Source organism: Halichoeres trimaculatus, unplaced genomic scaffold (assembly GCF_033239565.1).
Source record: "Halichoeres trimaculatus isolate MK-OKI-2021-1 unplaced genomic scaffold, fHalTri1.1 fHalTri1_scaffold_17, whole genome shotgun sequence".
NCBI lineage: Eukaryota > Metazoa > Chordata > Actinopteri > Labriformes > Labridae > Halichoeres > Halichoeres trimaculatus.
The window spans coordinates 15,254,680-15,271,441 of record NW_027437195.1 but is presented as its reverse complement, the minus strand read 5'-3'; the positions used below and the strand labels follow the sequence as shown (position 1 = coordinate 15,271,441).

At 41.5% G+C, this 16,762-nt stretch overlaps 1 protein-coding gene across 5 annotated transcripts in view; it reads right to left on the bottom strand.

The window, feature by feature from the left end:
- Positions 1-16,762, bottom strand: part of ttll5 (tubulin tyrosine ligase-like family, member 5) — a 64,061-nt gene that overhangs the window by 25,629 nt on the left and 21,670 nt on the right. For 3 of the 5 annotated variants that reach the window (XM_074691536.1, XM_074691535.1, XM_074691534.1), the window contains exons 14-28: positions 15,958-16,019; positions 12,222-12,316; positions 11,522-11,647; positions 10,580-10,687; positions 10,367-10,458; positions 9,003-9,065; positions 8,244-8,395; positions 7,722-7,962; positions 5,545-5,662; positions 4,932-5,078; positions 4,738-4,829; positions 4,445-4,593; positions 2,800-3,378; positions 2,528-2,715; positions 577-716 (exon numbers count right to left, since the gene is read on the bottom strand). In XM_074691536.1, the coding sequence (XP_074547637.1) occupies positions 577-716; positions 2,528-2,715; positions 2,800-3,378; positions 4,445-4,593; positions 4,738-4,829; positions 4,932-5,078; positions 5,545-5,662; positions 7,722-7,962; positions 8,244-8,395; positions 9,003-9,065; positions 10,367-10,458; positions 10,580-10,687; positions 11,522-11,647; positions 12,222-12,316; positions 15,958-16,019 (2,352 nt within the window). The remainder of the gene's footprint in view (positions 1-576; positions 717-2,527; positions 2,716-2,799; positions 3,379-4,444; positions 4,594-4,737; positions 4,830-4,931; positions 5,079-5,544; positions 5,663-7,721; positions 7,963-8,243; positions 8,396-9,002; positions 9,066-10,366; positions 10,459-10,579; positions 10,688-11,521; positions 11,648-12,221; positions 12,317-15,957; positions 16,020-16,762) is intronic. The other 2 variants (XM_074691537.1, XM_074691538.1) reach the window with 2 other exon arrangements.

Genomic DNA, 16,762 nt, shown 5'->3' with positions numbered 1-16,762 from the left:
ATTAAATGGCTATTTATTTCCAAAAGAAGAAAAGAGTGTTTGATAAAATGCAGAAAGCTGGGCTGGTGTTACATTAGGATAATGACAAAGTGTGTTAGTGCAGTGAGCCACACTGACATTTATTTTCACATGCTGTTTAATGTGCTGTAGCTAAGCAGCTATCGAGCTAAAGACCGCCAGCTGACATTAACAGTGCACTTTTCCCAAGTGAATGTTTATTTGGCTGCAGAGCCAGAGAAATACTTCTTGTCTAGTATTAGATCGGGGATTGTTGTGACACTAAAATCTGAGGAAGCAGCCCACCCTGACTAGGAGAATGTTACTGATAGTGAATATACTGAATTTTATGACCTTTGAGGAAAAGTATTTAATGAGAATCAGTCACATCATGTCCAATATCAAAAGGCAGAGTTGATGCCGATGACATGAGTCATACTGGACTGGTGCATCACTGGCTGTAATGCTGAAAAGTCCTTGGAGAAAGCAGAGTTATGTAATACAAATTGGTTGAAATCTGCCTTTTATGATTAAACTCCACAAATGTGTTTTCTATTAAGCTGCATTTTTTGAACTCACCTAATGGTGCTACAGAGATCCTTTCCAGAGTGAACAGCTTTCACTGGCCGATGGGTGGTAACAGCAGCATGCCGCACTTTAGGGTTCAGCGTGTAGCTCTCTCTGCCCAGCATCCTGCTGGCCAGATTCAGGTTGGTCAACTATGAAAGGAGGAGAAAACTTCAGGATGATTTAACTCAAACATTGAGTCACTTCAATCAAACAACAAACTTCCAGGCGTCCAAATGTCTACAGCAGTGGAGACGTTTGATGAATAAGCACTCATATAGTGTTCCTCCCTACATGCTCCATTCATTCTCCTGTGTCTGGGGGCTATGTGAAATGTACACACAGCACATGGCACAGCTAGTCTCCGCTCAGCACTAAATCCAGGTGGTCCCCTCCCCGTTCTCCATCCTTAGCTGGATCAGCTATCATGACTCGCCAGCTGAAAACTGTTTACAGCCACATCAGGACTTCTGTGGAGACTGATCCTCTGTCCTGCCCTGCACTGCTGTGTGAATAATGTTCAGTGAAATCTAAAGGGAATATTAATCATACTGCTGCAGCATTTTATTTACTTGATTTCCTCCAGCGCACTTAATGTCCAATGGGAAAACTGTAACGCTGCCAAGCCTTGAATGACATGACAAATGTGTCGGCATGGTGTTACACAGCTATGGCTGTGAGTTCCTTATGAAAGTAGATGTTTGTATTCAAAGGAATCAGATGAGAGCGCCAATGCTGCTAAAGTTTTCAAATGAAATGTCATGCATTACAAACACATCGTGAGATCAAAATAAACACCAGCTTGTGACAACACAGTGCTACATGGATGTCTCACACCCACAAATCACAACCCAGGAGTATATTAACTTTATTAGAGGTCTGCCATGCCTGGCTTTACTCAATTTTACTATTTGTATACAAGTGGCCTAGCATGAGAGGGAGTAATTACTGAAACCTCAGAGGTCAACTAGTGCAACAGGGTGTTGTTCAAGTTCACAAAATTCTCCTTTTAGTGCAGCAAGTGATTTAATGACTTCAAATCTGAGGCTTTAAAAAAAATAACACAAAATGTACCCTGAACCTTTAAGTGCAAAACACTGGACTGTTTAACTACGCTAAATAAACCGCTGCCAAGTCCAGGATTTAGTATTCCTATGAAATACAGCAAACACCTTTCAGATAGACAGAATAATGCACAGTCAGAAGGGAGCCATAAAATTAGCTGTCTGTGTGGTCTGGTGCCATCACAAAAAAAACACTTTGACAGACAAAAATCCACTCAAGCAGGGAAGGAGGAGGAGAAGAGGGAGGAGGGAGAGAAGTTCGAGGGGCTCCCAAAGCGGAATGACAAACCTTTGGGGAATATGGGAGAAGGTGGTGATGGAGCCAACGGAGCTGCCGCTCCCCCTGCTCAGTGCCAATTTGCCACATTCCTCTATTTATAAGCATCAATTACCACAAAAAAGAGGCTGCTTTTTTAAGTATCAACAGAAATCACTCCCCCATGGTGCATCTGATAATGAGACCTCACACGGAGCTGAGTCTTGATGCGGCTCACCACTGTTTCAGGCCAGTCAGCTTCAGACTCCCTGTTCCAGACCCCCCCACACACATACTCCTCCCCCCTCCCCTGAACCAACCAGGGCCCACAGACAGCAGTGGAGCCCAGAGCTGGAGGAGGAGGAAGGTGCACGGTGCGAGGCAGCAGACCCTGCGGCTCCAACAGGTCTGCTGAACGAATGAATGAGCAGCTAGATGCCGCCAATCAGCATGGGGTCAGAGCCAGGTTTACACATCAACAAAGAGGAATATCAAAGACCTCACAGTGAGAGACTACTGCATGGGGGCCAGATTCTTCTTCTTTACACTAAACATCACATCGATCGCATTACTGTTGCTTAAAAACTCAACATGGCTTCTTACTCTTGGCAGTTGGCTGGGGTTAAAAACATTAGGAACTCACATGTTGTGTCAGCAGGTTGATGTGACTGGAGCTGGCGTAGCGACCAGCAACCTGCTTGTCAGCCAGCTTCTGCAGGGTTGAGATGAAGGCCTGCTGGTTGGACTGGGCTTGGGCTGACAGGGAGTTCAGCTCCTTGAATGTTCCCACTGAGTTTGTCTTCAGCTTACTGGAGCTGCCCTTTTTGATCACTGATGGAGAGAATAACACAAGACTAACGTGAGAGCAGGGGGGTGGGGTTTTGTAAACGACTTCAGGTAGAGGCAACAGTTTACCTTGGCCTGCTGACGTGGGTCTAGACAGCTTCTGGCTGTAAATGTGTGTGGCGCTGGGTAAGGACGAGGCTGCTCCAGAGCTAGGTGTTGATGAGGTGAAGGACTGGATCCTCCTCAGCACCTGGGTTGGTTGTCCTGTAGAGATGGTGTTAGAGGCAGAGGACGCAGCTGTCCACACTGCTCTTGGAGGCTGTGTGACCATGACAGTAGAGGCGTACGTAGGAGGTTCAGGGAGATCATCAGAATGGCAGAACTGAGACTTCGTCAAGGACTGTGCGTAGGACGGTGGCTGAGGAGGTGGCGGCGGTGGTGGACAATGCAGAGGCAGAGACGAGGAGGCAGGGGAGCAGTGCTGATGATAAATATGGGTGCAGTCTAAAGTCAGGGGGAAGCTGGAGCAGTGTTGGGAAGCCTGGACCTCTGGCTTGGTTTTACCAGTTCTTACTGTTGCCTCTTCTTCTGGCAGAGCACAGACAGAAGGCTGACTCTCTGAGACCTTAATGTCTGGGTCACTGCTGACTTTCCCAGTGGAGAGCGACGACTCCGAAGCGCTGGAATCCTCCCGGGCCACAGGCAGAGCTGTTCAAAGGAGGACAGAAGCCAGAGCTCCTTTATCAGTTAGCCATTCCTCGGCCCTGACATACATTTGTTTTCTCTCAGTGAGCACTAATCACTGGAAGCTAACCTTATCTTCACCCCAGATGACTCAATCTTTTCCTCTTTGCTTTACAACTATAAACATATCCTGTTTATTGTGCTTGAATGATAAAATATTAAACAGAAACCAGGCCTACAGTAATCTCTATTTACAGATGCAACATAGAAATTTAGAATCAGTTCTTGGGGGTCTGGATTTCAGTATGGGAAGTGTTCTGGTTTCTGTTCGTAGTCCAAGTGGTATTAACCAAATCACGTATCAGTGGGCTTTTGGGAATACAGGAAAAAAAAATGGCATCGCTAGCTATCTAAATACACAAATAAATAAAAACATCTGCATTGAAGTGCAGCTTTTATTCCATTCTAGATCAAAGATTTTCAATGTGGGTGACAAATCTGCTTGAAGCTGTGCCAGGAAAGCTAATCTGTGTTTACATTTGCTGACTGTAACCCATCAGGAAAATCAATCTTTCAAAGAAAAAAAATGCATTTTCAAGTTCATTTTCTGCTCTAGTTGCTTGCATTTTAAAGCATTTTAATCTGTATTTTGACATTATTTTAGCAAAGATGAGACACCTCAATTGCAACTATATCACGAGGAAGCCATTTTTGTTCCTGTTCATTCCACAAAGTCAACCAGAGTGAAGCCTTTGTGTAGCTCATTGCTAACAGTGAAACAGAGACTCAGAAAAAGATGATAAGGTGCTACTCTGAGGGCATACAATAAACCAAAGAATAAGTTTTATTTTTCAGATATCTGAGTATTACTTCTTTTTTTCATTTTGTGACCTATACACTCATTTCTTAAGTTACTAAGTTGACCTCAAACACTGTTGCATGTGAAAGAGGAAGGCTTAACAGGAAATCACAATCACGTACAGCCTGTTACTCCAGTAATAAAAAGCAGTTTAACATTTCTAGTCTATAGTTGTTGATGAAGAGGTTAAAAAGGTAGGGAAAAAAAATAGTAAGAAGCAGAGGACCTTACCTTTGGGAACAGGACAGTTGCTGGAGTCCTCTGCAGCATTGACCTCATGCACATCCTTTTTAACACTCCTGACTTTTGTTCCAAGAAAGACAGTGGCTGATTTATTTTTCTGTGTGTAGAATGTCAGTACTTCTTCCAGATCATTTTCACTGAAAGAGGATAAAAAAAAGAGTAAGACAGGAGATAAATGTGTTTAGCAGATTGAACTGATTCTTCCTTCAGTAGAACATACAACTGGAGCAGTAACGATCCAAACACTGAACAATAGTTAGTGTGTCTGCCAGTTCACCAACCTTGCTGTGGTGATGTACTCCTGAAACACACTGGGGTTGACACAATGCTCCTCTTTGCTGTCCTCCTGTTTTTTCACCATACGATCAGTTTCCTGAGAAGAAAGGAAAGAGTTAGAGAGTACATTCTCACAGTGTTTCCAATCTTTAGATCATCTCTGATGACTGAGATTTAGTGGAAAAGTGAAAGCCTGTGCCTTGTTGTAACAGTGAATAAACTCCCCCAGCTGGTGGGACAGGATTCGTCTGCGGTCTTGGAGTGGAAGCTGGCGACTGGGCAAGACCACCTTAATGTCTTGTTGGAGGTTACTGGCCGCTTTCTTCAGGAAGCGAATCACCAGCTCCTGTGCAGACGGAAAACATCTTTTATTATCACAGCATTGAATCGCTGATTCGCCCTGCTGCTTTTCTTAAAAGTTGTCTTTGTGCGTGGGTGTGTGTGTGTTCTTCCTCTGTTCAAAGCCATCTAAAACATTGCAACACTGAATTTAATGGCCTCGAGATCCAGTTTGCAAGTTCAAATTGATTTTCCCCTAAAGCTTGAGGTCACAGACGATGATGATGACGATGATTTATGCCTTTACAATGCAGACTTTCCAATCAGGCTGGCTTTAGTAGGGACCACCTATTTCTTCTGTGTGGCCTCATTTACATTACAGCCATAGCCAGGGTAGGTATGAGTAAATGGATAGTAACAAGGGGAAATCTGGCTTTTATATGTGTGTGTACATTCAGGGGGAACAAAGTTCTAGGTTTTTCACACATGTCCGTTTATCAGGGGAGGGGAGGATAAAAATATTCATCATTTACCATTTGTTCGTTGTCCTTGTCAGGCCAAGCTGGGATGGCGTTGGCTCGGCTCTCAGCCAAAAGTCTTTGCTGAACCCGCTGCAGGTAGGAGGAAAATGCCACGCGGGCCTGCACTTTACTAGGAAGCAGAGGAAGAGGCAGCATAGAGATAAATCATCAAGAAACTGAAAAGATAAAGTAGTGTCAAAGAAAAGACACAACGACAGAAGGTGAAACTGACAGGAAAGATTATTACACTGGAAAGAAATCTGCAAAACATCAGTTAGGACAGAGAAACAAGCAGATACACTCATTTTTATTTGCTGACACACTGTCCTGAAAAACAAGAGCAAACAAAAACAGGTATGTATCACTCTGCGCCAGAAGTGGTTGAAACACAGTGTATCTTGTTCTTGCATCGCTGTTAAGTTGATAAGCTGTCTTTGTGGCCCAGGTGAACCTGGGCTGCTGTCAGAGCATTGTAGTGAAAAAAAATGTTTTGGAAAAAGCTGTCAAATGCAAAACAATGATGATGGTGTGCTATAATTTCCCTGCTACATGAACAGCCCTGGCAGGCTCTGTGGAATTTATACAAAGTCAGACTTGTTATTGTGATTTGTTCTCAAATCATAATTTAATAATTTAGGGAAACTTTTAAAACAAGCATTAAACTGAATTCTTTCTTACACTACGTTAAAGATGTGTGTTTTACTCTTTGTATGAGTTAACAGTACATAATAAGAAGGAGGTTTTCATTAAAAATATAGTTGATGGATAACTTCAGGACAATAGTTATGATAATAACTCAATATGGACTTTAATAATCATCCATATCTATTAAATTGTTGAAGAAAAAAACAACCTTTGAATGTTTTTGTTTCACAAGGAAGAAAAAGAAGTGCACAGAGATAAAGTAAAAGATGTTATGAGGAGGATCTGTTTTAATTGCACACTTTGCCACCTTGTGGCCCGGAGTCTCCACACATTGTCATAAGTTACTTTTAGTGAGGTGTGTGTTTGTTTTGGAATTTAATGGAGATCAGATCAAAACAAATTTTCTTTGTTCAAGTTTTTACTGGATACAACGCCCCAGTAAGGGACTTATCAGTACAGTTACGTAGCTATTCAGTTTGAAACGTGACATCAAGCAAACATTGTAGCAGCTGGCTATATGTTAGCCCAGTGCTCTGACGTATCTGTAGGCTAACGTGACAACAAGTAGACACTGTCAGTTTGTTTGTAGTTTAGTAGCAGTTTATATTTAGCACAGCTGGCAGCCCAGTGCTCTGAGACATGTCTGTAATGTGTAACGTTAGTAAATCCTGGTTAGCTAAGTCCTGCCAGTCATCTACCATCAAAGCTAACGTAACCTCACTCTTCATTTTATTGATAGACTCTCAAGTTTGAACAGACCACTGCAGAATAACTGCTGACTGTGGGTTGGAATGAACATTAGCACAAACAGCTTAACCCCTGTGTTAGCCTTTAGCTCGAGCTCTATCCCTCTCTCTATCTTTCTTCTGCTCTTCTGTCCTTTTTCTGTCTGACAGTTAGGGTCCTGTGTCCACCATCACTACAAAATTAATCACAGAAATCATTTTCAGAAGAGATAAAACACATATCTGTGCTTTATCTCTTCTCTCTACTAAACTTCGTCAGCCAGTGTGGTGTTGTCATAAAGACCTAAACGTGCCTTAAATCAATCCAGTCCTGGACGACCCGAACTGGAAGCTAAGAAGTAGCAATTTAAACTAACATGTAACCAGCAATATTGGCGCTAATAATCTCATTTTAAAGTGTGGATTACGATCAGGCATATATCTAGAAGTAAGAATTTCTCAAGATCACTTTAAACTCTTCACAGCCCCTTTAAAAAAATATAGCAGAAAAAAATAAAAGTGTTCAAAGAGTGATACAATTTTGGTAAACAACAGATTAGCTCAAGGGAGGCTCTCCAGTTAGGATTTATTTTGTGAGCATTTCACAGTAGAAAGTTGCAAGATCTCTATCTTCCTGAAATTCTCATAAATTATATAAGCTCTGCACAGAAGAACGTCATTCCTCTCGACCTCTTTAGTATTTCTTATTTCTCCTCATTCAATAAGGAAAGAGGGGAAATTGGGAGAGAAGAAAATACAGTAGGGGAGGAAGAGGTGAGCAGCAGCCAGTTTGAGCAGCAGCCCAGAATCCAGACTGACCTGAGGTCCCAGCCCTGCTGAAGGATGTGGAGCAGGTTGACTGTAGGCCTGGCATTGTGCACGGCTGCCTCTGAGCTGGACAGAGCCTCACCGTGGCAACACTCCAGTGGTGTGGCCACTTGTTTTCTTTGCTCTGCTACTAAAGCCTTGTGTGAGCCTGGCTCCAGGACTTGCTTCACCTCCTCTCCCTCCTCTCCCTCCTGACTGCTGCTCACACTCGGGGAGGCCTTGGATTCCTTCCCTGAAGTATGCAGCGTTTTAAGGAGAGACAAATGTCAGTTGCATCACTGGCATTTAGAATCAAATACACACATGCACTGAAAATAGAGTTTTTATTGTTGCGGCAATGAAATGAACTCATTCAGAGTCATATTTGGCTAACCTTACCGTGACACAAGGGAGTTATTTATTGGAAACAAACGTGCATTAGCCTGTGATGTTGTCCCACTTAGCTACACAATCCTCAGTTTTAGAAAAAAAATCTGTTTCCTGAATGAAGGGCTGAACACACGTCAGGCCTACCAGATTTCTTCCTCCCCGCTGCAGAGCGGCGATGAGTCAGGTGGCGCTGTCTCCTCTTACGTGCCTCCAGAGAGAGCAGCTTCCGCTCGTACTGGACAACATGACAACCATGGACAGCGTCCACCTGCAGCTGCACATTCCCATTCACATTTCTGAGAGAAAGAACAAGTCATGTCAACACAAAGATAATAACAACAACCAGAGTGATTTATAAGTGTATCATCAACAATTATAAAGCCATAGTTACAAACTTTAACTGAAGCCATTTGTGAGGCAGTGTGGTTTAGTAGCCTTCCCAGAAGTTGACGTGAGAAATCATAATGGTCCAAAGGGGAGAGGATTAATGGCAAAAAATAACAGCAACTGAGGTCTTAGAGCAACAACTGTCTCCCTAATCTGGCTACATAAGGAATATGGAAAAATCATAAATGGCCTTATTCTAGGGCCAGATCTCCATAAAATATTGTGCAATAGTAAAAGCTGTGGTTAAAACCTAAAAGCACATACTCATTCAAATATCAAAAATACATGTTGTAAAGCACTAACAAAAGTGTGGTTCAATAAAAAAGGCACTGCTCATCTATAACTGTCTCTCTCCTCCTGCCACATCGACAGGCTGGAAATGGTGAGTGTACAACATGTCATCATCAGCTGTTCCTCTCACCTATCCAGTGGTCAGACCAAACAAAGAAAGCAACCGTTTCCACAAACTGATGGAGAGATTTAGTCCCCCAAGCCCAACCACAATGGAAAGCTTACCTTCCTTGGAAAAGTCTGTTCGCCAACATGTAGTTCATTGATGTCTTGGACTCCAGATATCCACTGAGGGAAGAAGATAGGTGAAGTATTTAAAAAAAAGATCAAAGTTACATTGAGACATTAATCTAAGGGTTGCTGCACATTGGTTAAAATGCCACATATTGAGATAGCTGCCACTAAGAAATGTACCATTTGTCCCCTAGATGTCCTAGTTGCATGCTCTAAAGTCCTTGCTACTAAAAACACCTTCAGTTAATCAGACAACAATCCTGATTTAAGTTAGAGTACAAAAATTGAAACCTCTAAGTGGAGCTTCATTGCCATTTTCATAGAGGCCCTCTTGAATAAAAGTCTGGAACAAACCAACCATAACATTTTGAACACTGACACATTTTAACACGTTGTTTGTGAAGCCAGCGTATGAGATGCAGGAAAAATATGCTTTGCTAGGCGGGGCCTGTTGGTTGTGGCTGCCTGATGCGGCAGCTCTGTCTTCCTTGTCCGTTTCTTGTACATTTTTTGTTTCTTTTTCGTCATCTTTGCACTTGGAGTGGGTCATTATTTTGAATGGTTTATTTGTTGGTCATGGACACCAAACTGGTTTTGTCTTCACTGATATTTTTACTCCTGTGTTTGTCTGAAGATCCTACATGTAACCATGGCTGCATTGTTTACATGTGAAATCAGCTGTTAACAGCCTGTAGCATGTCAATGCTAACGGGTGCAAGGCCTGATGTTTCCCCACAAGGTGAGGAGAATGAGATGAGGACGACGTGCTGGTTCTCAGGCGTGAGCTAAGAAGTGACGACATGGACCTGTCCTTCCATCCATTGTTATTTGGAACGTAAGATCTATCTCCAATAAGATGGACGAGCTAGCCATGCTAATCCAGCAACAGAGGGAATACAAGACGGCAGAGTAGCATCAAGCTAACACTTCAGGTTAATTAGACATCATTTGGGTTTGGTTGTTTTGACTGAGAGGTGAGAGCGCTGTAGCTGTTCAACTAGCAGCAAGGCCAATGCCTACAACTCGATCTCTTTCCCTTTTTATGATTAGCTTGAAGTTAGTTGGAGTCATCAGTTCCAGTGTGACAGCTACCAATATTGAGCTTCACTACTCTTCCTCAGAGACAAAAAAGGGGATGTCACTAAAACCCAGTCCATGTATAAACAAGTCTTTGGTTTCTGTGACTAGCCTAGGTGGTTCAGGCAAGAGGAGTCGTATGGTCTGGCTGTTGGTATTATAGCATTAATTTAGCCTGAGTGCCCATCATATTTAAAGACAGTTCTAACCATGTTTCTTTATAAAAGTCGCCGAGGAGATTATAAGTGATCCATCTATTCTTTTCAGGCTCAGCTTACCCAAAGAACTCCCACGTTTCTGCAGTGGGGAAGATCCTGACAAAGCCCCCTCGTCTCTCGTACTCTTCCTTTATCCTCCGCAGCACTTTGATCTGTGTAAGTGAAAGAGATAAAAACAAATAATTATGAAACAGGCACGGTATTAAAGAGTAAATGTGCTTTTGGGTATCCCATAATGTCTTAATTCAATAACACACAGAGTTAAGGCCTTACCTCCTCTGCAGTTAGGCTCAGGGTGCTGTCTCTTTGGCCTGGTTTGGGTCCTGGCTTGTCTTTGGACCCCTCTGTTTCTGAGTTACTGGCTGATGCAGGCCTCTGGCGCTATCGGAGAAGAGTTTCAACAATGTCACTTTAATCAAATCGGACCATTTAGAGTCATTTCTCTTCCAGCTAAGTTTTAAACAATGGTCCTCTTTTAACTTAATTTGTGGGAAAAGTCGAAGTTCTTATAGAGTTGGTAGAGAAGTTTACTACTGACAGTCTGTAAATTGGAAACATGATCTGTACTTATAAATGGAAAATGTGAAAGCTACACCTCTTCTAAAACAAAATACCTTCTCTTCTTTTCTCCCTGTTACATAAATGGAGTGTTTTTGTTGTGCACTGGCATTCCTGGCTGCCTCCCCTCTACATGTGCTACCAAACTGTGATTGACAACTTTGGCATTCAAGTTGAAACTTGGCCCAGCCAGGGGGGCACAACCCCACAGGATCACATTCAGAATTTGTCATCCAAATAGCAGGGGGATTACATTTAATTTGTCCGACGTGGCTGGGGGGATACAAAGGCAGCCAAAAAGTGACAAGGCCTAATCCTTCAGAAAAAGGCCCAACTGTTGGCCCTCGTCAAAAGTAAAAGGAGAGGACGGGTTGTCTGACGGCCCCTGGAGTTCTTCAACAACATCTGTGACAGGCGCTGGTTTAGTGCCAGCCTTGTTTTAGGTAGGACTGAGTAACTGAGAGCCTTTAAAAGAGTTTTCAGAGTTTTCTATCAAGTAGTGCAGTGCAGTATTAAAAGCGTGCTTTATTGAGGCCACTAATGTAATGAGAATTCTCAATACAGCATTAGGAATCAATACAAACAGTCTGTCTGTCACTTTGAGAAATTGGAGAGCCAAATAATCAAATAAGCAAAAAGTAGAAAGCAATTTCTTACCGGCCATGGAACAGGCATCAGGGAATTGCAAAAAGAAACAAGGCAAAAGAAGATTAATATGTCTAGGTCTGAGCAAAAACTCACCGCTCTGCTGTGTGCAGTGTCTGCTGGTGCAGAATGGGGTTTCTAAGAGGCCAACAGGGAACACAAGGAGTTGTGGGTGAGTTTAGGCTTTAAGGCAAATTTACCGAAGCAGCAGAAGACAAAAGCATGCTATATTAACATGCAACAATGCAGCATTGTAAATGAACGTCCGAACTGGCCCTAACACAATGTAAGGTGGAGTAAAGTTCTGTCTGATGTAGCAATCTCCCTCCAGCAGACTGCGCCAAAAGTGGGTGCAGTAGTCAAACGGACGGAGCCAAGTGCGTTAGCTGTTGTGGCATCATTAGGCAACAAGCCCTACAGAGAGCATTAGTCATTTGATTAGAAATGATAAAACAATAAGTCACAGAGTGTAGCGCTCACAAACTGATGTCACTCAAACAAGGTAATTACATTAGCAGTTGTTTTGCATTACAGTGAATTTTCCATGAGGGTATGAGAGGAGCTCAATGGCAGTGGCAGGAATGTAGTGTGAGCAACAGAGAGGTGAAGACAAGAATGGGAATGTTTCACAAGGAGGGGTGAATGAGTGCAATGCTCAGCCTGGGTCCGTGCTCACTGTGTGTGTGCGTACGTGTGTGTGAGCATCCAGTACCTGTGTTCGTTGGGCTGCCGGGTGCTTCGTGCTGGGGTCTAGGGTGACTCGGTCAGAGCGCAGCTGCCTCGACAGGGGGTCCTGACAAACAAAGCCTGCAGAGACACAGGGGAGTGACAAAGCGTATATCTATGACATCAGGTCTTTAATATGTTACTCACTGCCATAACTTAAAAGTATTACATCAAATGTTGGTACATAACCCAAAGTCAAGCAGGGGACATAGAAACCAAAGAATATGTTTAAATCATAACGTTAATCAATATCATGCTAGTTCAAACACATTTAATGCGTTAAAACCTGATAGTGAAGTTAAACAATAAGAAATCAGATGAACTAGTGACAACAATCTTGACCTGTTTAGCATTTGTGAAGTACACTAACTTCCTTTCCTTGGATCCACAATTAAGATGTGAATTTTGGTTTTACTTCTGCCTACCATGGTCTACTGAGGTCACAGGTTACCAACAACAGACTACATCTTCTCCAAGCAGTTGGAGATAACCAGTGAAAGTCACAGCCTTTATCCTTCAAAACACTTTTAGCACCAGTTGATCCAAAAGCAAGTTGGTAGAGTTTTGAGGCTCTGGCATCCTTTTTTTTCCACCAACTATTTTTATGGTTAGTCAAGAAGAAGGCACAAGTTCTTTAGTTTTAAACAAAAAATCAGACTCAATAGGAAATAATGATTTGATAATTATGAGTCATCAAAAACTGATAGCCTGGACTCTGAAATGCATAAAAGAGCTGTGTCAGTGGGTTGATTTCTTTTGGTCCGTCATTCACAGTTGAAGACATTTGTACCATTTTTTAATAATTTTCTAAATGGTGTCTTTATGTCATAACAATTATAATAATTCTAATTTTATTTAAAGCACTTTCCAAAAGTTACAATGTTCTTTGACACAATACAAATGTCAAATACAGAAAGAGCCCAGAACACAAAAGATCACAGAGAAGAAGCAGTGAGAATTCAACATTTCAGAAAATATTTGAAACAGAATGCATGCTGTCTTTTTATAATTTTATCCTAAATTTTTTTATTCAAACTAAACATCTTTGACACTAATTAATACACACACACACACACACACACACACACACACACACACACACACACACACACACACACACACACACAATGTCTGTATCTGAAAAACTGTACTAGTTGGGTCATTTTGGACCGAAACGTGACCGCAGTGAGCGAAGGTCCGTTTCTCAATGGATTTGTCATCTAGGAGGGCTAAAAAGCAAATTAAGTCAGTGTGAATTTTTTTAAATGATGGGGAAAATTTTTTCGAGTCCAAAATCCAAGAGACTCTGTAACACCCCCCCCCCCCCCCCCCCAAAAAAAAAACCCTAAAAAAAACACCAAAAGTGGCACCCATCTTGAATTTGAAGGTTAAAATAAGGTCAAATCATTATGTAACCCTAAAATATGTGTTTCTTAACAAAATAAGGTCTGAAAACATGCATTGTCCATCATTGTAGGTGAAGCCTTTAAAAAGATCATTTCCACAACAGACATTTTGGAATTCACTCCAAAAAAATTTCCCCACCAATTTAAAAAATACACCCCAGCTAAATCCATTGAGAAACGGACCTTTGCTCACCGCGGTCATGTTTCGGTCCAAAATGACCCAACTAGTACAGTGTTAGATCAAATGTAGGCTCAGAACAACTTTGAAAACAATATTGTTTGGAAAACAGGGTGAAAGCCAAATTATTAAGTAAATATCACAACTGTGTCTACAAATTAAGGCAAGATTACTGAAGATGAACCAGAAAAATCCAGAAATGTATATTTCTATTTTTTGGCTATTTTCAGTCTCGGCAGCATATTTCGTCTTCCTCCTGCAAACATCAAAAATCCTGAACTCATCCTGAACCTTTTGAACTGATGGATGGTTAAAGGTTAATGATTAATCTTAAACACATCACTGATTGCACATTCTAAGAAAATGTGTGTCAACTTGAGAGCTTTGTAAAGGATAGTTTGTGGATTTTTTCATAAACCATTTTTCCCTGTGTCTCATCGTAAAGTTAAACCAAGCAAAGCAAACCAAGCTCACCTCTGATCATCTGTTCAATGTGTCCCACACCCCCTCAAAGCACAGAAAAATGTTACAGAAATATGTTTATTCTGAACTTTTCAGTCAACACTTGAGTCAAATTAATTCTATTGACGGCTTGGGGCTCCAGGCTATTTGTTCTACCTCATCCAAGCAATCAGGTAGGAACCAGGCCCCAGCCATGCTCTTGCTTGAACACAGCAATTATTACAAACATGGGTGACACGAAGCTGACAGCTACACACAGGCGGAAAATGAATGCTAATGGAATGCTGTCATTATATACAGATCTGGGATGGAACCCAAGTGTTATCAGCCAACAGCGACTTAGTTTGTTAGGTACATAATAGATGTGCTATGTTTTACATGCCACTGCTCATTTTCCCCCGACCCGCTGTAACGACTCCGTCCAAAGATAACTGGCAATTTATGATTCTACTCTTTCATTTAATGAGCCTGAGGGGAGGGTTTCAAGCCACAGCATGGCCTGGCTGAGACACACACACATATTTGCACTTTCACACACACACACGCACACACAATTTCCATTCCTTTAATATCGTTAGTCTAAGAGTGCAATCAGATTTACAGCCCAGTGCCAGCTTAGATGGACGCCTGCTAATCAGGTGGCTCCATGCATCCTGTGAATGGTAATAAGGAATAATCTGAGAGTGACGTGGAGTTTAACAATCAAGAGATGTGAATGTTTGAACAATACTTACTTCATGTGTGCTTTTAACTTTCCAGGATAAGGGAAAGGATAAAGACAAGCTCTCAGGATGTCTGTGTGCACCTCTGTATGTGTTATCAGGGAGATTATGAGATTCTCCTCTGTTTTAACTTGCATACTAAAAAATCTTTAAACCCTTTCTCTTCGTTAGAATTGAGTAATTAAGAGGGGAGGAGACATCACAAAGACACATCTCATTCCCTGCTACAACACCTTAGTATAAACAGTGTTTATCTCCGCCTTGGGCCAGGCAATTTAATGTCTTCATACTAAAGATTGCTTTTACTTTGACAAGTCGTATCCAGTTTCTCAAGAGAGCTTAATGACCTTGAAACAACAAAGGCCTCTGTTGAAAATTCTGTCCACAAGTCATTAACTGTCAATTAATGAAGGCTGTGGTTTGTTCTCTCAATGCTGGAGCCACCATTATGAAGCCATACAGCTATTAGCTTGCACAAACTCTACAAGTGGAATTTAAAAAAACATGAAGCAATACGCATTGGGAGTTTGTCTTCACCTGCCTTGAACCTGTTGGTTAAAACAGAGACTGATAAGCATCTATTGGTTTGAGCAAGGCCACCTATTTTCAATTATATGAGCCTCTCCTGATTAATATTAGAGAAGTTTTTCATGAACACTGAATACTTTTTACATTAAGATTAATCATGTTCAAACATTTACTCTAACTTTTCCCTCTTCTAATATTGATGTGTTGCTTGTACATAAAAAGTAAGAGTGTCAACTTGTGTTCCTATCTTTTTTATGGTCAATTGATTTAATGCACTTGATTTTGCCAGCGTATAATTTATGAGTGTAATAGATTTAAACATAAGCTATAAAAAGTAAATTTATACAGCATCTATGAAGTTCAATCAGTTGTGCAAAACTCTGGAATCAAATTGCATTCAGCCATTGTTCCAGCATGTACACTCACCCACAAGCGAAAACATGTCTGCAATCATGCTGGCCTTTATCTTCAGATCCAGCGGAGCATCACTGTAAATAAGCAGATTTTTTTTTTTTTTTTCAAACAAGGCAACAAAGAAGCAGAGATAAAACTGACGACGCATACACAGGCACAGCGTAGAGCTGAGGGCAGAGCTGTCATAACAAGACACAGATGTGTTGTTTGGGTAACCTTGGTGCATATACTGGTGGTAAAATATAACATTTGGTTCCATCTGTGCAGGATCATTTCATTCAATGTGACATTTTCATTAAAGTCTTATTACCCTGCTGTGTTACATGCTTCATTTGAGTTACATAAATCCTGAAATTATTTGGTGATAAGTTCTCAATCAGAGAAGAGTCAGGGAAGTTTTACTTCTGCCTGTTGCCACTGTGATAAAAACTTAAGTGTTAATCTAATCACAGATACTTGACACAGCTGAGAGTACTACTGAGGCGCTTCTTGGCTCCCATCATCTCTGATATTGAAAAATAAAGTAAGATCCAGCCCTACAGCCCAGTCAGTGGCGATCTCTGACTTGCTAATCACTACAGACTGATTTAAATCATGAAGGGCAAGGCAGTAAAAGTAGCACACTGTTCAAAGATTTTACATTTGCCTTATTTTCAAAAGTGTGCCAACTACAAAGCTGAAAGTAGACAGCGAGTTGAATGAGGGTGAAATTCAGCAGAAACACTGCTGCAGAAGTCAAATTTATCTTGTCAAGTGTTACCTTCAAAGGAAATGATCAGTTTGATATTATTTATTAACAGGGCTTGACATTAATTTT